Below are 27,148 nucleotides of genomic sequence, written 5' to 3'. Positions count from 1 at the left end.
TAACAATAACAGCAATTCATGTTTATTAACTGCTAATTCATGGGGTTGCAGAGAGTCGGACATGACTGAGCGACTGAACTGAACTGAACTGAACCATGTGCCAGTTATAATTCTTTGAACTTTATATATATTACTACATTCAATCTTCACAAAAATCTGCCCAATATAACTATTTTTGTTATTAAATGCCTATTTTCAGATAATAAAGATCAGGATTATAACTTCAAAACTCAGTCTTGTCATTCTGACCCTCCCTATGAAGAAGTATTATTGACAGGATATTGTATTATACAAGTCAAACCTTCTGTCATTTTTGTCCAAGGCACAAATACTTAGCATAGCTAAACATTATCTTTGCAAAATGGAAATGACTTTGTAGAAATAAATTTAAATTCGACAAATGAAGTGTAAAATTTGTACTCTATAAGACACCCTTTAACAAAATTAAACAAGACCTAGTCACTCAGTCGTGTCCGACTCTTTGCGACCCCATGGACTGTAGCCCACCAGGCTCCTTCACCCATGGAATTTTCTAGGCAAGCATACTGGAGTGGGTTGCCATTTCCTTCTCTGGGGGATCTTCCCAACCCAGGGATCGAACCCGGGTCTCCCACATTATGGGCAGACGCTTTACCGTCTGAGCCACCAGGGAATCCCAGGTAAATGGAAAGACATCCCATGTTCATGGAGCAGAAGACTTAAAATTGTTAAGGTGGCACTACTTCTCAAGTTGATTTACAAATTCAATTCCCATAAAAGTCATATCTGTCTTTTTTGATCCCAAAATTCATATGGAAATTGAAAGGACCTAGAATAGCAAAAATGATTGTAAAAAATAAGGACAAAGTTGGAAGACTTCCCAGCTTCAAACTTAACTACAAACTCCAGTGATCAAGGCAGAGTGGTACTGGCATAGGTCAATGGGGTAAAATTGAGACTCCAGAGATAAGCCTCACAATTATGTTAAACTGACTGACAGCTAGGGTTCTAAAACAATTCACTGCAGAAAATCATCTTTTTAAGAAATGGTGCCAGGACAGCTGGATTGCCATATGGAAAATAGTGAAGTTGGATTCCTATTGCATCATACAGAGAACACACACACACAAACACAATCAATCAAGCTCCTAACTGTATGGGCTAAAATTATAAAACTCTAAACAGAGAATGTAGAGGTAAATTTTTGTGACTTAGGTTAGGCAACTGTTTCATAGATATGACACCAAAAGTACAAATAGCAAAGAAAGAAAATAGACAAAATTTACCAACATTAAAACCCCTTGGAAGCAGACCTGAAATTCTCTCTTAAAGTGACATGAATTGTAGTCAACACACACTTGAGAAATCTGTGGGCAGGAGTAGAAGCCCAGCTATTTCTGTTTCACTTAAGAAGTCAATGGAAGATTGTAATTTCTTGATCAATTACTTATTTATTTATGATTGCACCTTGCAGATTGCAGGATCTTTGTTCCCTGACCAGGCCTTGAACTTGGTTCATGGCAGTTACAGCTCCAAGTCCTAACCATTGGATTGCCAGGAAATTTCCTTGATAATTTTTTTAAAGATTAATAATAAATAAGTTTTGAGGCAAGCCTACTATCATCAACACACAAATGGAAGTTTTTGGCTTTCTACATTAAAGATTTACTGTGTTATATTCTATAAGCCTCCGTTTTTTTAGCAGTCATTTAAAACTGATATATCAATGAAAACTGTCAAAATGATTTTGAAATGGACAAGATCTGCTCAGTGGAGACACAGAGGACAGAGAAAATGGGATTAAACCTATTGGCTTAATTTTAGTTTTATATGCATCTCACAACATCCAGTATCAGCATAGCAATATGGTGACATTTTTCAGTTCTATAGAGCCCTAGTAAATGCATAGAAAGGCTGATTAAGTAGGTTTGCAAAATCACTTTTCTTTACTGGAAAAAATAAGGCATTTTAAATACACAAATAGTTGCAAAAGCAGAAATGCTGACAAAATAACCTAGAAAGTTTCTGATGCTAGATAATTAATTTGCCATTTATAATAGCTTCAAAGTTTGTTTCTGCATAAACAAAAAAGGGAGAGTGGGAGTGAAGGAGAAATGATGGTCATTTGCATGTTAAACTTAAAGGGCTACTTTAGCTGAAGAAGTGAAGAATTCAAATAATTAATCAGGTTAACTCATTAAAAATGCTAGCTCCTGCAGACAACTGCACAGCTATTCAAGAGTAGAGCAGATTTTCTTGTATACTACCTAGGATATTCTTTAAGTATATTACTGACTATATCCAATACTGTTACATAATGTGCAATTTCTTTAATATTTTGCTAAGTGTTACTAACTTCAGTAAGGAAGTTGTTAGTAGGAAACAACCTTTAGAAGGATGACATAGACTGATTAGAACCAGTTCACACCCAAAGTGGTAGTCAAGTCCACTTCCACTATACTTCAAACCTCAGAATACACTCATTGTAACATATCAGCAAGTTAAATGACACACCCACAGGCACCATGACAGCTCCAAGTAGTTGTTCAGTCACTCAGTCATGTCCAACTATTTGCGATTCCATGGACTGCAGCACACCAGGTTTCTCTGTCCTTCACCATCTCCCAGAGTTTGCTCAAACTCGTCCCTTGTGTTGGTGACGACACCCAACTATCTTGTCCTCTGTGGTCACCTTCTCATCCTGTCTTCAACCTTTCCCAGCATCAGCATATTTTCCAATGAGTCAGCTCCTTATATCAGGTGGCCAAAGTATTGGAGTTTCAGCATCAGTCCTTCCAATGAATATCCAAGATAGATTTTCTTTAGGATCTCCTTGCAGTCCAAGGGACTCTCAAGAGACTTCTCCAATACCATAGTTTGAAAGCATCAGTTCTTCAGCATTCAGCCTTCTTTATGGTCTAACTCTCACATCCTTACATGACTACTAGAAATACCATAGCTTGAACTATACAGACCTTTGTCAGCAAAGTTATGTCTCTGCTTTTTCTTTTTTAATTTTATTTATTTATTTTTAGCTGCACAGGTCTTCGGTGCTGTGTGTTGGCTTTCTTTAGTGGTGGTGGCGGCGGGGGGGCTACTCTCTAGTTGTGGTGCACAGCCTTCTCATTGGTTGTCTTGTTCCAGAGCACAGGCTCGAGAGAATAAGTTCAGTAGTTGGGGTTTAGTTGCTCCATGGCATGTGGGATCCTGGACCAAGGATTGAACCCATGTCCCCTGCATTGGCAGGCCAATTCTTAACCATTGGACCACCAGGGAAGTCCATGTCTCAGGTTTGTCATAGCTTTTCTTCCAAGGAGCAAGTGTCTTTACATTTCATGGCTGCAGTAACCATCCACAGTAATTTTGGAGCCAAAGAAAATAAAGTTTCTCACTGTTTCCACTGTCCTCCCCATCTATTTGCCATGATGTTATGGGACCAGATGCCATGATCTTCTTTTTTTGAACGTTGAGCTTTAAGCTAGCTTTTTCACTCTCTTCTTTCATTTTCGTTAAGAGACTCTTTAGTACCTTTTCCCTTTCTGCCATAGGCATGTTGTCATCTGCATATTTGAGGTTGTTGATATTTCTCTCCACAATCTTGATTCCAGCTTGTGCTTCATCCAGCCTAGCATTTTGCATGACATAATCCAAGGCCAACCATCAAAAAATTGGGCAGTGGCCTAATTTCTGGAAATCTCTGCTCTTTCTCCCAAAGAGTTGGAATCATCTTACCACTCATTAGCCCATGAAATTCCCCAGCCCATAAAAATTACCCACACTACATTTTAGGGGTGCTCTTGCCTTCTGAGATGGTCTACACTCTGTCTGTGGAGTGTAATTCTCTCTACATAAGTCCACTTCTTACCTATCACTTTGTATTTCACTGAATTCTTTCTACAATGAGACATCAAGAACCGGAACTTCATTAAGTCTTGAGACCAGGTGTGTGATCTCAGTTAAAAGACTGTGGGTTCAAATTCCAACCTGAGTTGCATGGTTTCACACTGAAGGTATATATTACTTAACCCACAGCACAGTGTTTGTCATAAAAGATTCAACATGTTTCCAAAACAGTTTTTTTTTTTTGGATTTGCTTGCTGCATATATATTTTTTATCATTCAAATAGAAGGGATTTGATATACTTTTTGAATGTTGATCAGTTAATATTTTGAAAGACATGGTAAGACATGGAGTTGAGTTTGTGAGATGGAAAGATTCTGAAAAGAAAAACAAATCAAAACAAAGAAAGGGCAGGGGGAGAGTGTATATGTGTTTGTTTGTGTGTGAGTGTGTGTGTCTGTGTGGTGTTTACTGTTCAATATCTAAGACTCCCAAAATCTCTCTAAGGTAATTTGGTTCATTCTCAAAATGAATAATCTGTATTTGAAACGAAAACCTCTCAAAGAAAGCATTAAAAACCATATATTTATCCATAATTGTCTTATTGCTTGGAATGCATATTTGGTTCTACATGTTTTCCTTCATTTATGGAGCTTTTTTCCACGTATGTGAATTATTACTGATATTCTCCCCTACTCCATTTCTGCTTAAAGCTGGTTTAATAAACCTCAAAGCTGGTTTATTGTTCTTCTCTAAAATTTCTAACTCCTCATTATTATATTCCATCCACTCATTATATTTTCATTTGATTAGATTCAATAAATAAACCTCCTGGGGCCAGGGGATTGCTGTGGGTTGGGATTAATGATATGTCATGAGTCACTCAACCCTTGTTGTTTCTGAAACTAGTATCTGACATCATCTCTGCCTGGCTATGAACATATTTTGGAGTACATTCCAAGCCTATGATTGAACTTTGGAGCTGAAACTCTATCTCAGATTAATTCATAATACCACCCGGAGTCATAGCTCTGCAACTTCTCACTTGACTGCATTCATTTCGGGCAGCTGGTTCCATTCACTTGAGCTTTGTCTCAGATTATCCAAGGCATCCATAGATGGAAGAGCCCGAAAATTGAAAATAACAATTCCTCCATTAACACAGTCTTCTGAGAAATTTCTCATCTTGTGGACTGTGATGATAGATTGTCTATATTTATATTTACTATTATTTATTGTCTTCTCTTCAACCTCAGGGAAAGAAGGTTATAGAATGTGATGCATTTGTTAATTCAGTGGCTTTCTTCAATAAACACTGTCTCCTTCAGAAAATGGAGATGGAACCAATTCTCCTTGCTTTAAATTCTGTGAAACCAACAGCTACACTTGAGAAAACTATTCAAAATACAGAGGATGTGTTGTTCATCTTGACCATCTCTAGGACCATTGGTTTGATCTGATCTCTCTTTTCCATATTATCTATCTGCCAACTTATACTTAAATTGAAGTATAGTTGATTTATCATGCCATGTTAATGGTACAGCAAAGTGATTCAGTTATACACACACACACACACACACAATGTGTGTGTATATACTTTTTTACATTCTTTTCCATTATGGTTTATCACCATGAAGCTCTTTTGAAATAGATCCAATTGACATGGGATGGCTTAGGCAAGTGGGAAAACAACTTTAAGCATATGCCTTATTGATTATAGGAGCCTCACCACTAGGGTCTATGTACATTCGCAAACATTCTCCGTGGGAGGCAAATACTGGTGGCTTAGGATACAAAAATGACACAAGACATCTTCCTTACCCTTACCATTTAGGCATGGAGGTAAGTATTGTATAAAGAAAGGAGAACATTCTTATGTGTCAGGGAATTTAAACCCTCAGCCCACTATCACACTTTTGGTTGTCATTTCTTTCTCTCTTTCCTTACCAACAGAATAATCTGTTTAGGTTCTGATAAGCTTTAGGGTCTCCTTTCCAGGTCTGGGGTAAATCTTAATTCTTCTCAGCCAGTCATAGTCGTTCTGTGGCCCTTGCTAATGCTATTTGTAGGTCATTGCTCTATGGTGGAACTCTGGTCTACACCCAGTAGGGAAAAAGGAAAGTCTACTGGGTGGGGTGTGGGGAACCTCACTCACACAAAGGGCCACAAGACAGAGATGTCCCTGGGCCACATGTGGAGCTTATTTCTTAGGAGGCAATGCCCCGGGTGCATAGCCATCTTCAAACTGTAAGAGGAGCGGAAAGATGGAAAGCATCTGGGTCTCTTATGACACCAACAATTCCTGATTTAATCAACCCTCAATCACTCTGCTTTTGGATTTCTTGTTGCATGAGGTAATAAATTCCTTAATGTTTAAACCACTGAGTGATAGTTTCCTTTTATGTAATCAGGCGTCACCAGTGGTAAAGAACCCACCTGCCAGTGTAGGAGACATAAGAGACATGGGTTCCACCCCTGGGTTGGGAAGATCCCCTGGAGGAGGCATGCAACCCACTCCAGTAATGTTGGCTGGAGAGTCCCATGGGATGGACAGGTGAGCCTCATTCCATAAGGTCATGAAGAGTCAGACATGGCTGAAGCGACTTGGCACACATGCACACATCCATAGCACACATGCACACATCCATAGCCCAAAACATACTGGCTGTTTCAACTTCCTTCATTTTTTTAAATGAAGAAGTTAAAGTTTAGAAGAGTTCATTTACTTAAAGACAAAATTAAACTTGGTCTGTTTATTTGCTAAGCTCAACTCTTTACATCTACCACCCAACTTTCATTGGTCTGTGTGCTAACTAAAAATTGGCACTTGCCATCTGCCTCTAAAAGAATTAGGTTACTAGTCACTGTAGACCTTCAATACACACTGAAAGGAGTTCAGGGTGGAGATGACTCTATGCTCTGGGAAAAAACTGTCAGAACTGGTCTTCAGATAGTTAGATATCTTCAGGAGAAGATCTTAGGAGCCCAATTGTTGCATCTTCTCATCCCTAGAAAAGCACTTAAATGTCTAACAGTGACATCAGCTCCTTGTGACTAGCAGCAAGCCTCTGTCAAAGCCTCCATAAGCCTCTGACCCCTCTTCACTAAAATCATAAAGAATACTATCTTCCCTCTCTCTTTGGAGCAATTTCTCAGAGCTATCTGAAATGTTTCCCAGGCTATTATCCTGATTTTGCCCCCAATAAAACTTAATTCACAACTTCCATCTTGTGCATTTTTTCAACTGACATATGTGTTCTTTAAACAAAAAATAAATTATGAAAGGTTGCATATGCCAAGGACTAAATGAGTAGAAAAGATGACGAGAGGGAGAGACAGTGAGCCAGGGTTGGTCGTGACTGACAACCAACCGAGGTTGGAATGACTGATTCTGACAAGAGTGAAACTACCTTAAAGGGTATAGGTATATTTTTAGAGCTTTTCTGCAGTCAAGAATATACATCTTAGGAGCTGAATAATCAGATAGTTTAATTCATTAGAGTGATAGCTAAAACCTCCAATGTAATGCTTTATTTCCTAAACTGAATAAAAATGTTAATTATTCAGAGATAACGTCATTTTGCTTTTCCTGAGTATATGGAGCCATTATCTCCCACAAGCTGGAATCAAGATTACTGGGAGAAACATCAATAACCTCAGATAGGCAGATGATACCACTCTAATGGTAGAAAGTGAAGAAGAACTAAAGAGCCTCTTGATGAGGGTGAAAGAGGACAGTCAAAAAGCTGGCTTGAAATTCAACATTCCAAAAATTAAGATCATGGCATCTGGCCCATCACTTTATGGCAAATAGATGGGGATAAAGTGGAAACAGTGACAGATTTTATTTTCTTGGGCTTCAAAATCACTGTGGACAGTGAATGCAGCCATGAAATGAAAAGATGCTTGCTCCTTGGAAGTAAAGTTATGATAAATATAGACAGTGTATTAAAAAGCAGAGACATCACGTTGCCAACAGTGGTCCATCTACTCAAAGCTATGGTTCTTCCAGTAGTCATGTACAGATGTGAGATCTGGACCATAAAGAAGGCTGAGCACCAAAAAGTTGATGTTTTTGAATTGTGGTGCTGGTGAAGACTCAAGAGTCCCTTGGACTGCAAGGAGATCCAACCAGTCAATGCTAAAGGAAATTTAGGAATATTCATAAATATTCATTGAATATTCAACCCTGAATGTTCATTGAAAGGACTGATCCTGAAGCTGAAGCTCCAATACTTTGGCCAACTGAGCAAAGAGCTGACTCACTGAAAATGACTCTGATGCTGGGAAAGATTGAGGGCAGGAAGAGAAGGGGGTGACAGGATGAGATGGTTGGATGGCATCACCGACTCAATGGACATGAGTTTGAGCAAACTCAGGGTGATAGTGAAGGACAAGGAAGCCTCGGGTGCTGCAGCCCATGGGATCTCAAAAAGTCAGATATGACTTAGCAACTGAACAACAACATCTCCCAAACTGTTTGGAGTATGGAAAGATTTACTTAGAGCTGAAAAATTTTAGGTTGAAATGAATGGACACTGTTCAGTCCTGAGACAATCTTGTTTTGAGTCATAAGGGATTCCTTAAGGAAAAACAATAATTTAAACCATAGTCACTACCTGATGTACTGCCAAGTCTATCCAAAACCCTAGAAAATGACCATTGTAATTAAAAATCTACTTATTCTGTGCGTGTAATTCTCTCAGTGATCCGATTTTATTTTTCCTTCGGGGTGTCTTGATAGTCAACAAAGGGGCAATAATGAGCAGGGAAACAGATATAATAATAATAATGCACTGCTAAATGGATTGGTTTTTATACTGTATATTTAATTTTTACAATCCCTTTGAATGCTCAAAAGAAACCATTTGAAATATTAAAATTCTCCTTTGAATTTAGACTGGCATTTCTCAGGAAATACTCCAAGGAGATAAGTTCTTAAAATGCTCCAAGGAAATAAGTAGTGTGGTCATGACTGGGGGGGAGGATTGATCTTAACCTGCAGTATGTGCCAACTTTTCTTTGTGCCTCCATTTTAAAGGCTCATTTGAAAAGAAAAAACTTTTCTTTTTCCACCAAATATGAAATAATGTTTCTATAGAAAATGTTTCTACTTGTTCTGGAACTGCTTGTAAAGTATAAAATCTAACTCATTTTCTAGATACTGATTTTAACATTTAACTGGATTCTATGGTGTTATTGGAGAAGGAAATGGCAGCCCATTTCAGTGTTCTTGCCGGGAGAATCCCAGGGATGGGGGAGCCTGGTGGGCTGCCGTCTATGGGGTCGCACAGAGTCGGACACGACTGAAGTGACTTAGCAGCAGCATGGTGTTATTGAAATTTTATAATATTCATGATTGGGTTTTGGAAGTTTGAATTTCTATATTACAGATGTTCATATTTACCCAAAGATCTCTGAAAGATGAATTCTACATGAGGTTTACCTATATTTAAAACAAGAACACTAATAATATCATATGAATTTCATATAAAGTAAAACCAAATTTTACCTCAAAAGAGGATTTCAGACAAAATCTCAAGATCCTATATTAGAATTTACATGTCATTTTTTAAATTAATAATATGGAATTCTCCTTAATTCCCCAGCAGGAAAATAAAAAATTTTGACTGGTATCGGACAAAGTAATGTTTTAAGCATGGAAATTTACATAATGCAAACTTTGGTATGACAATACATGGCTCTGAAAAGTGAAGAAGTTTAAAGACAACCTTAAAGATCAGAACATGATCTAACATAGGTAACAGTTTTAAGAATTGAATATTTAAAAATATATGAATTCTAATACTACTAGAAATTTAAAAATTGGGGAGAGTTGGTATACTTGGTCAGAAATTATGCATATCAAATGGTGGTGATATGAAATCATTGTTCAGAAATTTGGAGATAGCTATTGGAGTTCTTTCTTCAATGAAAAATAGAGTGGACCTTTCACTTTTTTAGTGGCTGAAAGACCCACTTTCTAAAAACTATTGGCCATTAATATGCTAACATCCGAAACCCAACTGACACAAAGGAGCCAAGTTCTTTACCTCATATGTGCTTAAACAAGTTAATCAGAGGGAGGGCAAATGAAGAAATTAATTGGATTAACAATACTTAGTAAAAAGCAGTTAAAAAAACAGAGTTGCTGAGAAAAATTTAACAGTATTTTGTAGTTTTGTTGTTTGCATTGATGTCGAACAATTTTCTTACTGTTATTATTGTGTTGTCAGTAAAGCAAATGAGTGATTATGCATAATTTGCAAGGTATCAAGACTGACAAAGGAAGCAAGCTATAGAATCAAGAATTTAAATGGGAAGGAATAGAAACCCTTAAGTGAACTCTTGTGCCTTGACAAGAAAACAAAAAGTATCTTTTCTTGCTTTGTTCACTGAAATGGTCCAGAAACAACATTCCATAGCACAGGGTTCAAATTGCTGTTACCCATACACATATTTTTCACACTAAAAGCAGCAAGGGCTCATTGAGGGAAAAGCCTGATTCCATGCATGGTGCAGGAAGGAACAAGGTGAGTCTGGAAGATCTCTATGTGCCAGAAAATAATGACATTTTCAAAGATCAATGGGTCATGTTATGAAGAGAAAGCAGCCAACCTAAAAAATGTTCCCACTGACCACAGTTGAGATACTCCGACAACAAAAGGAGAATAGATGCTGTGGTTGAGTGAATCTCCATAAACTCTGAAAACTTTAAGTCCATAATGATATATATAAACACACACACACCCAGTCAATCTTGCAACTCAATTGTTTTGGTACAATTGCCTCTTTTATTATATGGCAAATAATATAGATACTAATGGATGTAAATATGTTCATTTTTGGATTTAAAAGGGGCTATTTGTAAAATGACTGCATATTGTGACTTCTAGATGAAACAATGTCTAGAATTCACCTGAACATACATTTTTATGAGTTTTGTGGTCCTAAGTATATGATGAATGCAAGATTCAATCATGTGTCAAATTCTTCACAGTTACATTTCTTAGTATCTTGTTAAGTCAAAAACCTAGACTCTTAACTTGAGCTTCCATGAAATTGAAAGTCGATCAGTCTTGTCCAACTCTTTGTGACCCCATGGACTATAAAAGTCCATGGAATTCTCTAGGCCAGAATACTGGAGTGAGTAGAGCCTTTCCCTCCTTCAGGGGATCTTCCCAACCCAGGGATTGAACCCAGGTCTCCCACACTGCAGGTGGACGCTTTACTGTTTGAGTCACCAGCGAAGCCCAAGAATACTGAAGTGGGTAGCCTATCCCTTCTTCAGTGGCCCAGGAATCAAACTGGGGTATCCTGCATTGCAGGCCAATTCTTGAGCTTGTATCAGTTCAGTTCAGTTCAGACCTCCTCAAACTTAGATGAGAAAAACGATTACATCTTCAACTCAAACCACCATGTGCAATTTAACATTCTCTTCAGTTATGAACGTAGGTTGCAAATCACTGTAGTATTAGCGGGACTGTGACTTTGTAACTACTAGAAATCACAGACATTTTGTATCATATTTCAACTGTTACAAATCTCATATGCATTTTTTATGATTTTTAAAAATTATGTTAATAAAATACATATGATTTAAATTGTGTTAATAAAATGTACACAATTGTATCACAAATTTGTTTTTACTATTTGATAAAAGTATTTCAATGGAATTTATTTCCTTTTTAATTTTACGTACATTATTTTATGCATTTAACATCCTTAGAAGGGTTCATAGGCTTCACCAGAGTGCCATATACATCAATTACACCAAATAAGATTAAGGGTTATTGAGAGGGGGGAAAAAATCCTTTACAAAGTCTTAACAATTTGAGTGGGAGCTGCAAAACTTTTGTAATAAGCCTAGGAAACTGAATCCAAGAAACTGGGCTAAGTGGAGACCCTCTTCTTGAAGCTATGAAACCTGTAGTAATTTTAAAAGAAGACTAAAAATATTCTAACATTCCTCCCATTGAGGGCTGTGATCTATGTCCCCTGCCTTGAAACTGGGTAGGGTTGTGACTTCTTTGACAAATAAAGCAGTGGCACTATGGAACTTCAGAGGCTAAGTGCACAAAGACAATTAACTTTCCTCCGTGTTCTTTGAGACACTTGCTTTGGCAGCTATAAGCTGCCATGTAAGATGCCCACCTAACCTGAGGAAGTCCAGCCACACGGGGAGGCCTTACAGGCAATTAGGTCAGCAGTCCTGAGTCCAGCTATTGTGTCGCTAGCCCAAGTGCCAGACATGCTTATGGAGAAGATTCCAGATGATTACCACAACCAAGGTAGAGCCCAAGATGACAGAGAACAGAAAAAAACCATCTGCTCTGTGCCTTGTCTGAGTTCTTGACCTATAGAATATGGACCAAAATTAAATGGTGGCTCTTTTATGCCTATGAGTTTTAATGTTATTGGTTATACAAGAAGATATGACCAGAATGGGTTTATGATGAGCCAAACATGAATCTGTATGGATGTGAGAGTTGGACTGTGAAGAAAGCTGAGCACTGAAGAATTGATGCTTTTGAACTGTGGTGCTAGAGAAGGCTCTTGAGAGTCCCCTGGACTGCAAGGAGATCCAACCAGTCCATTCTAAAGGAGATCAATCCTGGGTGTTCATTGGAAGGACTGATGCTAAAGCTGAAAATCCAATACTTTGGCCACCTCATGCGACGAGTTGACTCACTGGAAAAGACTCTGATGCTGGGAAGGATTGGGGGCAGGAGGTGAAAGGGACGACAGAGATTGAGATGGCTGGATGGCATCACCGACTTGATGGACATGAGTTTGAGTGAACTCTGGGATTTGGTGATGGACAGGGAGGCCTGGCATGCTGTGATTCATGGGGTCGCAAAGAGTCGGACACGACTGAGCGACTGAAATGAACTGAACTGAACTGAAACATGAATCTAATTAGTTTTATACCATGAATCTCTCTTAGTAGGCAATGTGGTTGAAACAAAACAGGCCACAAAATAGTCTGAGAGCCATCCAGTTTTCAAGAAAATCATGCTGTTGCAGTTCAATTGATGGTAGAACTCAGTGTATGATTCCAACTAGATGGTCTATGATCATATAGAACCACCCTGAGAGTGCCCATTGCAGCTTTCCAGCGGCCACATATCTGTCTAAAAGGCATTTCTACTCTAAGCTATGTTCACCAAGTATGGGCTACCAGGCCAATGCTGGGTTTGATGCCAGCACAACATACATTTGTGTCTAGAGAAATGGATTCCTTTAAGGAATTTAGAAGAAAGAACTGCTTATTTGTCAGGTGGCTGAACCCTGTGAAAACCCCACACATATTTAGTGCCTGGATCTCACTGCCATTATGAGCATGGCATTGCTGGTGTGTCTTGCTACACAAACCACATGCCCCCAGACAATAAGTCATAAACGTACCAGAACCACCCCTAAGGCATGGCGAACAGCTACCACTTATAGATACCAAATGAGACCCCAGACTTTACGTTCTTTGCATTATGGGTCTTAAGGTCTGACTATCTTATATTCATTTGGATAATGGATTGTGTGAGGCAAGAGCATGATAAGGTTTTTAGAAGTCTTTTTTTTTTTTTTTTTACCCAGTAGGTCTTTTTTTACGAAGTCTTTCCAAAGCTAGTAATCAGAGTATTCTTCAAGAAATATATTTTGATTATAAAAACATTTTTAGCTTATAGAAATTGGTATTTATTACACTTTTAATTCTAAACTATGTAGAGATTATATATATATATATATATCTATGTTTTAATATTTTTTCTATTTAACGATCTACTAAAACCTAGATTGTCAATGTACTAAATTGACAATCCTCAATTTAGGGCCAAGTTAGGAAACATAGTGCTGCTTTTTCCTCCTTTTTTTATAATATTTACAACAAAGTATAAGTTGTTGCTCACAAGAAATTTGTTTATTCCTAAAACCCTGTACCTTCTCTGGTGGCTCAGTGGTAAAGAATCTGCCTGCCAAGCAGGAGATGTGGGTTTGATCCTGGATCGGGAGGATCCCCTGGAGAAGGAAATGGTAACCCATAACCCCCCCCAGTATTCTTGCCTGAGAAATTCCGTGGACAGAAGGGCCTGGTGTGATAAGTAGGAAGTGTGTTACAGTATTAGTTGCTTCGCTGCTGCTGCTGCTAAGTCGCTTCAGTCATGGCCAACTCTGTGTGATCCCACCAGGCTCTGCCGTCCCTGGGATTCTCCAGGCAAGAGTACTGGGGTGGGCTGCCATTGCCTTCTCCAATTAGTTGTTCAGTCGTGTCTAACTCTGCGACCCCATGGACTGTAGCCTGCCAGACTCCTCTATCCATGGCGATCTCCAGGGAAGAAGGACATGTGAATAAATGATATTGTTACTTTTGGGAAGAGCCTCTAGTCATGGAACCTCTAGTTCTCAGTAGATTTTCACAGGAAGTGAAAGGAAATCCACCTGTACTTCTGAACAACAGAAAGCAGAGGTTAGTGACATTCGGTGAGACTGGCTACAATAATTGTCAAAGAACTATAAATTCATACCTGTGAGGTAGGTGTTGTGTGAGGAATTAATGAAATAGTGAGAAAGGGGCTGAGACATATCTTCATTCAAATCCAGTTTCTCAGGTGAAACGACTCCATTTTCTTCTCCACTCAGATAGCGCATAAATCCATCCACTGATATCTGTCCTAGAGGAAATAAAGAGTTAAGAGGAATGTGAATGTATTATTTTTATGCGTTTCTGATATCATATTATTATTATTTTGCAGAAAACTCTGGTAGCATCCAAGATGGAAAACATTAGCCCCAATTGCAATTTGATATTGATAAACAGGAGTCTAGGGTCATGCCACTTTACTATATTTATCCCCAAATTCCAGAAATAATAGAGGAAAATGTAATTATATGAGTCTCACAGACTTTCAGAGAATTTAAATACCTAAACATGGATCAACTGTTTTTAAAATATAAGAATGGTTACAATCCTATGCATGAATACCAAAATGTTTTTAGTGCTTATCTCTGGGTAGTAAAGTTAAGGGTACATTTCCCAATGTTCTCTCATAAAAACATGTTAGTTTTATAATCAAAAGACTTATTCACACATGGTTTTATTATTTAAAATAAAGTGAAAATGTTTTCAAATAATAATCTTTTTCCTCTGAGAAAGAAAATAAATACGACCATAACTGAGGAATAAAAATCTGAATGTTCATAAAAATGAAGGTCCTTAACATTTCTTATTTATAATAACTTTACTTCAAATGAAAGAAATATGACTCACACTAGTTCACTCAGATTCTATTTAGAATTTTTCTTTTGTTATAATCTTCCTGAGGTGACTAATACTAAATATTGAGATAATTCTTTATCATTAATAAAGTAATTTTTATATAATACATGGAGAGAGCCATCTTAATGATTTTGGTTCATCATCATAGTTTGTTTCTTCAATCTTAACAATCAAAGGCTCAAAAACAAACCAACCAACCAAAGAAACAAAACAAATACAACCACCAGTGCATTTGTGAATAGTGAAGATCTTTTTGGTAAATGTTAGAGGACAGTATTTCTTTTTCCTTGTTGAAAAAGTTTTGTATTAATATAAAAGTAGTATATGTTTATGGAAGAAAAATTAGGAAATGACATGAGCAGAGAGAGAAGAAAACTGAAATTTTTCTGAACATGCCTAACTCTTCCTGCAGAGAGAATTACTATTAAAATCTTAGTATACACACTTCCAGAGGAAGAAATGTGTGTATGCATGTGTATGTATAGTTCTTTTATGAAGATGCAACCATATATATATATATAAACTGAAAAATGTTAAGAACATCATTAATATTAATATTTATATTTTATGTATTATAAAATATAGAGAGCTATACCATGACTAACTAATATTCCATTATCTTTGGAGTTCTCATTTTTCATTAGTATAAATAATATTGTATTGAATACTCTCGTAGTTGAATCTTTGTACAAACTTTTTCCTCAGAATGAGTCCTCTGCAATAGAATTGCTAGTCAAGACTGCATATTTTTCAGACTTTTAGTATACATAACCAATTTGCTTTCTGTTAAAAGTTCTAGCAATTTACTCTTTCACCAATGGTTTGTCTTCTCTTCATCCTGATGTCAAACTCAGAGGTAAAACATGATAGCAAGGGGGTGGTCCTAAGACGGCAGAGGAATAGGACGGGCAGACCACTTTCTCCCCCAGAAGTTCATCAAAAGATCATTTGAATGCTGAGAAATTTCCACAAAACAACTTCTGAACACTGATGGAGGACACCAGGCACCCAGAATTGCAGCTCATTCTCTTTGAAAGGAGGTAGGACAAAATAAAAAGATAAAAAGAGAGACAAAAGAGGTAGGGATGGAGACCTGTCCTGGGGAGGCAGACATGAAGGAGAAGTTTCCAAACACCAGGAAACCCTCTCTCTGGGTCTGTGGGGAGTTTTTGAATCTCAGAGGGAATCATAACTGGGAGGGAAAAAACAAACAAACAAACCACAGACTACACGCCTAACCACAACTCCCAGCGGAGATGTAGCCCAGACGCTAGAGTTCACCTCCAAGGAGCAGGAGCTGAACAGGGCAGGGGCGCAGGCTGCATGCTTAGGGTAAGGACTGGGCCTGAATGCCCTGAGGGCAGTCTGAGGGAGCCAACGTGACAGCAACCCAAACTGTGGGATAGCCAGAGGAAAAAAAAAAGAGAGATAATTTTCCCGTGAAAAGCTCAAATCTAAGGCACAGCCTGACCCGTTCACAGAACAAAGGACTGACCGATCACCAGAGGAGAGCTAGCCAGTTGCAGACTGGCCCATTCCCTGCCAGAGGCAGGGAGTCAGGTGGGCAACAGCCAGAGACAGAAGGCAAGGGGGCAATCTCAGCCCCAGAAATTGCATCCTCCACCAAACTGCAAGCAGGCTCCTAGTTGCTAACCATGTCTTCCCGGGATTTTGGACAGTTGACATCCACCAGGAGGGTCGCAGTCAGAGATCAGCTCTGTAGAGGAGACACACAGCACACCTGAGACGGCGCTCTTGCAGCGCACCCGGGAAACCAAGCAGCTGACACCGGGGAGGTGATTAAGATGCACAGACCACCTGGGAGAGTGCACTCGCCAAGCACCTGGTCGCTGGAGCTGCTAGGATCTGGGAAGGGCACAAATCGCAGGCTCAACCGAGTCTGTGCCTTTGTGGAGTACCCAAGAACTTGAACCTGAGCAGCTTAGACCTGGGAAGTGCACGCAACCCAGGGCCTGCTTTAGACAGTTCCCCTGCAGAGCAACCTGGAGCCTGAGCAATGTATACCTGGAAAGCACACACGCTGTGAGCAGGGGCAAACCCAGTGTGGCCAAGACACTGCAAATACTCCCTACACATGCCAGTGATATTTGTTTCCATTGTTCCTCCCTCCCCACAGCACAACTGAACAAGTGAGCCTAAATAAATGACCACCTTCGCCCCCTTGTGTCAGGGCGGAAATTAGACACTGAAGAGATTTGCAAACAGAGGAAGCCAAAATAAACAAAGAAGAGGGAACCACTCTGGAAGTGACAAGTATAACAGATTAAAACCCTATAGTTAGCACTGACTACATTAGAACTGGCCTATAGACCTTGAGAAGAAGTATAAGCTGGAACAAGGAACTATCTGAATTTGAACGGACTCCTCACTGCCCTCAACAGCTCCAGAGAAATTCCTAGATATATTTTTAATATTATCATTTTTTAATTTTTAAGTTATTTATTACTCCTTTAATTTTCATTTTTATAACCTACTATTAACCTTGCAAAAAAAAAGACCCTACTTTTTAAAGCAAATTCATATATATATATATATATATATATATATATATTATAATTTTTGCAATTTTCTTTTGTTTTTTCATTATTGCATTTTTGAGAATCTAACCTTTACTCTAGATTTTTAATCTTTGCTGGTTGGTTATTTGTCATCAATTTTGTACCTTTAAGAATCTAATCTTCAGTACCCATTTTCACTCAGGGGTGTGATTACTGGCTTGACTGCTCTCTCCCCTTTGACTCTCCCTTTTCTCCCACAGGTCGCCTCTATCTCCTGCCTCCCTCCTCTCTTCTCTGTGTAAATACGTGAACCTCTCTGGGTGTTCCAGACTGTGGAGAGCAAATAAGGAACTGATTACTACCTAGATTGCTCTCTCCCCTTTTGACTCCCCCTCTCCTCCTGGTCACCTCTCTCTCCCTCCTCCCTCTTCTCTTCTCCATGTAACTCTGCGAACCTCTCTGGGTGTCCCTCACTGTGGAGAACCTTTTCTCCATTAACTTAGATGTTTTATCATCTGTGCTGTATGGATGGAGAAGTCTAGAGGCTACTGTAAGAATAAGACTGAAAACCAGAGGCAGGAGGCTTAAATCCAAAACTTGAGAACACCAGAAAACTCCTGACTCCAGGGAACATTAATCAACAAGAGCTCATCCAGAAGCCTCCATACCTACACTGAAACCAAGCTCCACCCAAGAGCCAACAAATTCCAGAGCAAGACATACCACGTTAATTCTCTAGCAACGCAGAAACATAGCCCTGAGCATTAAAATACAGGCTGTCCAAAGTCACACCAAACTTATGGACACTTCAAAACTCACTACTGGACACTTCATTGCACTCCAGAGAGAAGAGATCCAGTTCCACCTACCAGAGCACTGTTGCAGGATTCCCTAACCAGGAAACCTTGACAAGCCACTAGTCCAACCCCACCTACAGGGAACAAACTCCACAATAAAGAGGAACAACAAACTTCCAGCATACAGAAACACCACCCCAAACACAGCAATGTAAACAAAATGAAAAGGCAGAGAAATATTCAGCAGGTAAAGAAACATGATAAATACCCACCAAACCAAACAAAAGAGGAGGAGATAGCAAGTCTACCTGAAAAGGAATTCAGAATAATGATAGTAAAGATGATTCAAAATCTTGAAAACAAAGTGGAGTTACAGATAAATAGACTGGAGACAGGATTGAAAAGATGCAAAAACTGTTTAACAAGGACTTAGAAGAAATAAAAAAGCATTAATCAATAATGAATAATGCAATAACTGAAATCAAAAGCACCCTGGAGGGAAACAACAGTAGAATAACTGAGGCAGAAGACAGGATAAGTGAGGTGGAAGATAGAATGGTGGAAATAAGTGAAGGCACAGAAGAAAAAAGAAAAAAGCATTAAAAAAATGAGGACAACCTCAGAGACCTCTGGGACAATGTTAAATGCCCCAACATTTGAATCATAGGAGCCCCAGAAGAAGAAGACAAAAAGAAAGGCCATGAGAAAATACTCGAGGAGATAATAGTGAAAACTTCCCTAAAATGGGGAAGGAAATAGCCACCCAAGTCCAAGAAACCCAGAGAGTCTCAAACAGGATGAACCCAAGGCAAAATACCCCAAGACACATATTAATCAAATTAATGAAGATCAAACACAAAGAGAAAATATTAAAAGCAGCAAGGGAAAAGAAACAAACAACACACAAGGGGATCTCCATAAGGATAACAGCTGATCTTTCAATAGAAACTCTTCAGGCCTGAAGGGAATGGCAGGTCATACTTAAAGTGATGAAAGAGAAAAACCTACAACCAAGATTACTATACCCAGCAAGGATCTCATTCAAATATGAAGGAGAAATCAAAAGCTTTACAGACAAGCAAAAGCTGAGATAATTCAAAACCACCAAAGCAGCTGTTCAACAAATGCCAAAGGATCTTCTCTAGACAGGAAACAAAAAGGTTTATAAACTCTAGCCAAAAACAACAAGTAAATGGCAATGGGATCATACTTATCAATAATTACCTTAAACCTACATGGTTTGAATGCCCCAACCAAAAGAGAAAGACTGGCTGAATGGATACAAAAACAAGACCCCTATATATGCTGTCCACAAGAGACCCACCTCAAAACAAGGGATACACACAGACTGAAAGTGAAGGGCTGGAAAAAGATATTTCATGCAAATAGAGACCAAAAGAAAGCAGGAGCAGCAATACTTATATCAGATAATATAGGCTTTGAAATAAAGGCCGTAAAAAGAGCCAAAGAAGGACACTACATACTGATCAAAGGATCAATCTGAGAAGAAGATATAACCATTACAAATATATATGCACCCAACATAGGAGCACTGCAAATATGTAAGGCAAATGTTAAGAAGTATGAAAGGGGAAATTTACAGTAACACAATAATAGTGGGAGACTTTAATACCCAGTCACACCTATGGATAAACAAGCTTCCCTGGTGGCTCAGATGGTAAAGCGTCTGCCTGCAATATAGGAGACCTGGGTTCAATCCCTGGGTCGTGAAGATCTCCTGGAGAAGGAAATGGCAACCCACTCCAGTACCCTTGCCTGGAAAATCCCATGGATGGAAGAGCCTGGTAGGCCACAGTCCATGGGGTCGCAAAGAGTCAGACACGACTGAGCGATTTCACTTTCACTTAACATCTATGGATAGATCAACTAAACAGAAAATTAGCAAGGAAACACAAACTTTAAATGATGCAATGGTCCAGTTAGACCTAATTGATAGCTATAGGACATTTCACCCCAAAACAATGAATTTCACCTTTTTCTCAAGTCCACATGGAACATTCTCCAGGATAGATCACATCCTGGGCCATAAATCTAGCCTTGGTGAATTAAAAAATATTGAAATCATTTCAAGCATCTTTTCTGATCACAATGCAGCAAAATTAGATGTCAACTACAGGAAAAAATCTATTAAAAATACATACATATGGAGGCTAAAAAACACGCTTCTGAATAACCAACAAATCACAGAAGAAATTTAAAAATGCATAGAAATGAATGAAAATGAAAACATAACAACCCAAAACCTATGTAAAAGCAGTGTTAAGGGGAAGGTTCATAACAGTACAAACTTACCTCAAGAAAAAAGAGAAAAATCAAATAAATAACCTAACTTTACACCTAAAGCAAGTAGAAAAAGAAGAAATGAAGAACCCCAGGGTTAGTAGAAGGAAAGAAATCATAAAAATTAGGGCAGAAATAATTGAAAAAGAAACAAAGGAGACAATAGCAAAAATCTGAAACTGAAAGCTGGTTCTTTGAGAAGATAAAATAGAAAAATCATTAGTCAGACTCATCAAGTAAATAATGGAGAAGAATCAAATCAACAAAATTAGAAATGAAAATGGAGAGATCACAACAGACAACACAGAAATACAAAGGATCATAAGAGACAGTAGTCTCTCTATCAGCAACTATATGCCAGTAAAATGGACAACTTGGAAGAAATGGACAAATTCTTAGAAAAGTAAAAACCTTACAAAACTGAACCAGGAAGAAATAGAAAATTTTAACAGACCCATCACAAGCACGGAAATTGAAACTGTAATCAAAAATCTTCCTACAAACAAAAGCCCAGGACCTGATGGCTTCACAGGTGAATTCTACCAAAAATTTAGAGAAAAGTTAACACCTTACTCAAACTCTTCCATAAAATTGCAGAGGAAGGTAAACTGCCAAACTCATTCTATGAGGCCACCATCACCCTAATACCAAAACCAGACAAAGATGCCACCAAAAAAGAAAACTACAAGCCAATATCACTAATGAACATAGATGCAAAAACCCTTAACAAAATTCTAGCAAACAGAATCCAACAACATATTAAAAAGATCATACATCATGACCAAGTGGGCTTCATCCCAGGGATGCAAGGATTCTTCAATATTTGTAAATAAATCAATGTGATACATCACATTAACAAATTGAAAGATTAAAAACCATATGATTATCTCAATATATGCAGAGAAAGCCTTTGACAAAATAAACATCCATTTATGATAAAAACCCTCCAGAAAGCAGGCATAGAAGGAATATATCACAACATAATAAAAGCCATATATGTTAAACCCACAGCAAACATTATCCTAAATGGTGAAAAACTGAAAGCATTTCCCCTAAAGTCAGGAACAAGAAAAGGTTGCCCACTCTCACCACTACTATTCAACATAGTTTTGGAAGTTTTAGCCACAGGAATGAGAGAAGGAAAAGAAATAAAAGGAATCCAGATTGGAAAAGAAGAACTAAAACGCTCACTGTTTGCAGATGTAGGATCCTCTACATAGAAAACCATAAAGACACCAGCATAAAATTACTAGAGCTAATCAATGAATATAGGAACGTTGCATGATATAAAATTAACACACAGAAATTCCTTGCATTCCTATACACTAAAAATGAGAAAACAGAAAGAGAAATTAAGGAAACAATTCCACTCACCACTGCAACGAAAAGAATAAAATACTTAGGAATAAATCTACCTAAAGAAACAAAAGACCTATATATAGAAAACTATAAAACACTGGTGAAAGACATCAGAGAGGACACTAATAGACGGTGAAATATACCGTGTTCATGGATTGGAAGAATCAATATAGTGAAAATGAGTATATTACCCAAAGCAATCCATAGATTCAATGCAATCCTTATCAAGCTACCATCAGTATTTTTCAGAGAACTAGAACAAAGAATTTCACAATTTGTATGGAAATACAAAAAACATCGTATAGCGAAAGCAACCTTGAGGAAGAAGAACGGAACTGGAGGAATCAACCTTCCTGACTTCAGACTATACTACAAACCTACAGTCATTAGGACAGTATGGTACTGGCACAAAGACAGAAATATAGATGAATGGAACAAAATAGAAAGCCCAAAGATAAATCCATTCTCCTATGGAAACCTTATCTTTGACCAAGGAGGCAAGAATATACAGTGGGGAAAAGATGATCTCTTTAACAAGTGATCCTGGGAAAACTGGTCAACCACTTGCAAAAGAATGAAACTAGAATACTTTCTAACAATATACACAAAAATAAACTCAAAATGGATTAAAGATCTAAACGTAAAACCAGAAATTATAAAACTCCTAGAGGAAAACAGGCAAAACACTCTCTGACATAAATCACAGCAGGATCCTCTATGACCCACCTCCCAGAGTAATGGGAAAAAAAGCAAAAATAAACAAATGGGACCTAATTAAACTTAGAAGCTTCTGCACAACAAAGGAAACTATAAGCAAGGTGAAAAGACAGCCTTCAGAGTGGGAGAAAATAATAGCAAATGAAGCAACTGACAAAGAATTAGTCTCAAAAATATACAAGCAGCTTATGCAGCTCAACACCAGAAAAATAACCAAGCCAGTCAAAAAATAGGCCAAAGAACTAAACAGACATTCTCCAAAGAAGATATACAGATGGCTAACAAACACATGAAAAGATGCTCAACATCACTTATTATCAGAAAAATGCAAATCAAAACCACAATGAGGCACCATCTCATGGCAGTCAGAATGGCTGCTATCAAAAAGTCTACATGCAATAAATTCTGGAGAGGGTGTGGAGAAAAGGGAACCCTCTTACACTGTTGCTGGGAATGCAAACTAGTACAGCCACTACGGAGAACAGTGTGGAGATTCCCTAAAAAACTGGAAATAGAACTGGCATATGGCCCAGCAATCCCACTGCTGGGCATATACACTGAGGAAACCAGAATTGAAAGAGACATGTGAACCCCAATGTTCATCGCAACACTGTTTATAATAGCCAGGACATGGAAGCAACTTAGATGTACATCAGCAGACAAACGGATAAGAAAGTTGTGGTACGTATACACAATGTACTATTACTCAGCCATTAAAAAGAATGCATTTGAATCTGTTCTAATGAACTGGATGAAACTGGAGCCTATTTTACACAGTGAAGTACGTTAGAAAGAAAAACACCAATACAGTATATTAACGCATGTATATGGAATTTAGAAAGATGGTAAAAATGACCCTATATGCAAGACAGACACAGATGTAAAGAACAGACTTTTGGACTCTGTGAGAGAAGACGAGGGTGAGGTGATTTGAGAGAATAGCATTGAAACATGTTTATTACCATACGTGAAATAGATCTCCAGTCCAGGTTCAATGCATGAGACAGGGCTCTCAGGGCTGCTGCACTGGGATGATCCTGAGGGATGGGATGGGAGGGAGGTGGGAGGGGGGTTCAGGATGGGGACACATGTACACCCATGGATGATTCATGTCACTGTATGGCAAAACCCACTACAATATTGTAAAGTAATTCGCCTCCAATTAAAATAAATAAATTAATTTTAAGAAGAGGAAAGAAGCAGAGGTGAGAATCCAGATTATAAAATAATACAAATTAAAGAGACTAATAAAAGTATAAACAAATGCCACTCATTAAAAATATTTTTTTAGAAAAAATAAATGATAGCAAGTAATTCTCATTTTTATTGATTTGAGCATTATTTATCCTTGAATGGTAAGAGATACATCACCTGTAAATGGAAAAACTGTTTACTCACAGAGTACATTTTTCTACATCCAATAAATTTCTCAAAATAACTGATGAGTACATTCCTTAATTCTGGAAACATTATAGTTAAATAGTCTTTTATATTTTCTAGGAATTAATAAATAAATGAAAAGAAGAAATCTCATTATTGGCTTTGAATGAGTGGAGCTATTTAAATGGAAATCTTAAATAGGAACAATTATCTGCACTACAAACTGCTTAAAAATCTACTCTAACATGAACCTTGATTAATATCAATAATTACCAAAGGAACAAGTCATAAGATTGTTTCTCTTGCATTACAAATGAGAAATGTGACACGAAATTCCTCACACTGGTATATTTGTGTGACCAATTCCTAATAGAGGCAATAGTTTATATCTTCAAATAACCATCACCTACCAAGGTGCTCATTTCACTCATGCTGATTGATGAGTACTCTTCGGTTACAACATTTGCAGCCTTCCTTTGAAACTCATTTACAGTGGAATGCCTATATTCTTTCAGACTGGTTTCAATTTTTGTAAGCAAACCAAAGTCAATGCCACTTAGGGCCAAAGTTATTTCAGTAGATAGTTTCCAACAATATTTTGAAACTTAAAACATGTAGAGGTAAAACATTTTTTAAAATATTGAATTTCTTCCTAGTTTTCCATTTCATCCCTTTTATTAGTAGCAACAAAGATCAGATAGCATGAATACAAAAGATGAAGATCTGCGATGCTTAAATTAAGCTTTAGAAGCCAGGGCGAAACAGCCTTGCTAGGATCAGGGCTACTGGGGCGCCAGGTCCTGGGTCTTTCCATGCTCTGCCTCACTGGGACTTTTTAAAATAGAAAAAATGGGTGTTATTTTTACTTATTTTTTTGTAAAGTGCTTTTCAGTTTGTCATTTGAAGTTTGGGGTGATCTTTCATCTGCATTGTGTACAATAATCATTTCACTCTGATTAATGACGTTTTGCCAGCTTCTTCTCAAACAAGTTGCCATTCCTCCCTCCCTCATCTCTTCCTTCTCCTCTGTCTGCTTACCTTTCACTCACTTAACATTTATTGAATCTCTGCAATATAATGAATACACAGAAATATAAAGCAGAGCAAAGCCTCTGCCTTCAAATAGATCATGATGTAACAGAAAATAAGACCATTCACCCCTTGAACAGCAGGCATGCACCACTCCAGAGCAGGACGTGCATGTCTCTTTGTCATCCTTGGGAATCACCATGAGTCTCTGTGCACAGCTGGTACAAAGTCAGCACTTACTTTGATGATTAGTGATTCAAAATAGAAGAGAAATGGTTTTGAAACTGGAAGATCACCAAGGATGGCATAATTTTGATTCTTTTATCTACTTAGGTCGAATCATATAAAATTGTTAAAATCTGGCATTTTTAACCTACGTAAATGACAGTTTCATACAACTCAATCTCTACTGCTATTCCTCAAAGCACACAGTAAATGCAGGACCAACGAAGGAAAGTAATATGACTCCCGGAATAAAGTGTGCCCCAAGGAAAATTCACAAGTGTACACTCCTTCTAAAGGCATGCAAACATGGTGTAGCCAGAAATATCACTTTTTATGGTGCTGCAGTGGACCCTGAAGCTGTGTTTGTGTCTGATATCTTGAGAATAAACATCCTTTGATCTGATCAGCAACTAGTAAAAGCAATTAAAACAAACTGTATGTCAATATGGTATGGGTAAAAAGTTAATTTTAACTTTTATTTATTTATTTATTTATTTTTATTTCTAAAAAAGAATTTTATTAAAAAAGCACAAATGCAAAGAAATGAACAGAGGAAAATTTATGCGTCGAACCTGGACTGGTCACTTATGATAATATAGATGCTACAATTCCATTCTCTCCAATCATTCCACCTTCACCCTCTCCCACAGAGTCCCAAAGACTGTTCTAAATGCCTATGTCTCTTTTGCAGTCTCTTATACAGGGTTCAGATTACCATTTTTCTAAATTCCATATATATGCGTTAATATACGGTATTGATGTTCTTCTTTCTGGCTTACTTCAAAAAAAAGAAAGCTTTGGTACATATACACAATGGAGTATTTCTCAGCCATCAAAAAGAATGCATTTGAATCAGTTTTAATGAGGTGGATGAAATTGGAGCCAATTATACAGAGTGAAGTAATTTTAACTTTTTAGCCTCAATTTCTATGTATTTCCTCTAGTACCTTATGTTGAGAAAGGTTCTGAACAATGCTTGTGATTAATTTTGATGTCTGTCATGGGTACAGGATAGAAAAGTTATTCCCAAATGAGTATATTAAAATTATGGTCAATTTGTGCTCTGAAACATGCCAAAGAACACGTGTCAAAATTTTATTTAGTTCATTAATGAGGAAATCAGGAACATGACACATCCATTTCAAAAGAGGCTATGAAATATTGGCACATACATATATGTATGTCAGCACCCCCCTCAAACAAACAACAACAAAAACAAAAATAAAAATATTGCTAAATTCAACATAAACCTGGTTAAAGTTCTATAGGTTAATTAAATATAACCTTTGGGTTATCTACTCTACCTTTATTTAATCTCCTGAAAATTGAAAAATTTAACATAATTTTTAGCATGGATTGACATCAGTAAAAAACAGAGTTAAGTGAGTCAGTGTTTGTAAGGATTATTTACAATTAATTATATCAAATAATTAAAAAATCCCCAGTGAAGGAATTTGGAGAAGGCAATGGCACCCCACTCCAGTACTCTTGCCTGGAAAATCCAATGGATGGAGGAGCCTGGTAGGCTGCAGTCCATGGGGTCGCTAAGAGTCGGACACGACTGAGTGACTTTACTTTCACTTTTCACTTCCATGCATTGGAGAAGGAAATGGCAACCCACTTTAATGTTCTTGCCTGGAGAATCCCAGGGACGGGGGAACCTGGTGGGCTGCTGTCTACGGGGTCACACAGAGTCAGATGCAACTGAAGCAATTTAGCAGCAGCA

General features: G+C 37.9%; 1 protein-coding gene across 3 annotated transcripts in view; it reads right to left on the bottom strand.

Moving 5' to 3' along the window:
* PLCB1 (phospholipase C beta 1) overlaps window positions 1-27,148 on the bottom strand; it is an 861,253-nt gene that overhangs the window by 192,480 nt on the left and 641,625 nt on the right. For all 3 annotated transcript variants that reach the window (XM_055426796.2, XM_055426800.2, XM_088844294.1), the window contains exon 10: window positions 14,344-14,490. In XM_055426796.2, the coding sequence (XP_055282771.1) occupies window positions 14,344-14,490 (147 nt within the window). The remainder of the gene's footprint in view (window positions 1-14,343; window positions 14,491-27,148) is intronic.

Source organism: Moschus berezovskii, chromosome 15 (genome assembly GCF_049115385.1).
Source record: "Moschus berezovskii isolate FMDL1 chromosome 15, NW_MosBer_1.0, whole genome shotgun sequence".
Classification (NCBI taxonomy): Eukaryota; Metazoa; Chordata; class Mammalia; order Artiodactyla; family Moschidae; genus Moschus; species Moschus berezovskii.
This window is presented reverse-complemented; position numbering and strand designations above follow the sequence as displayed.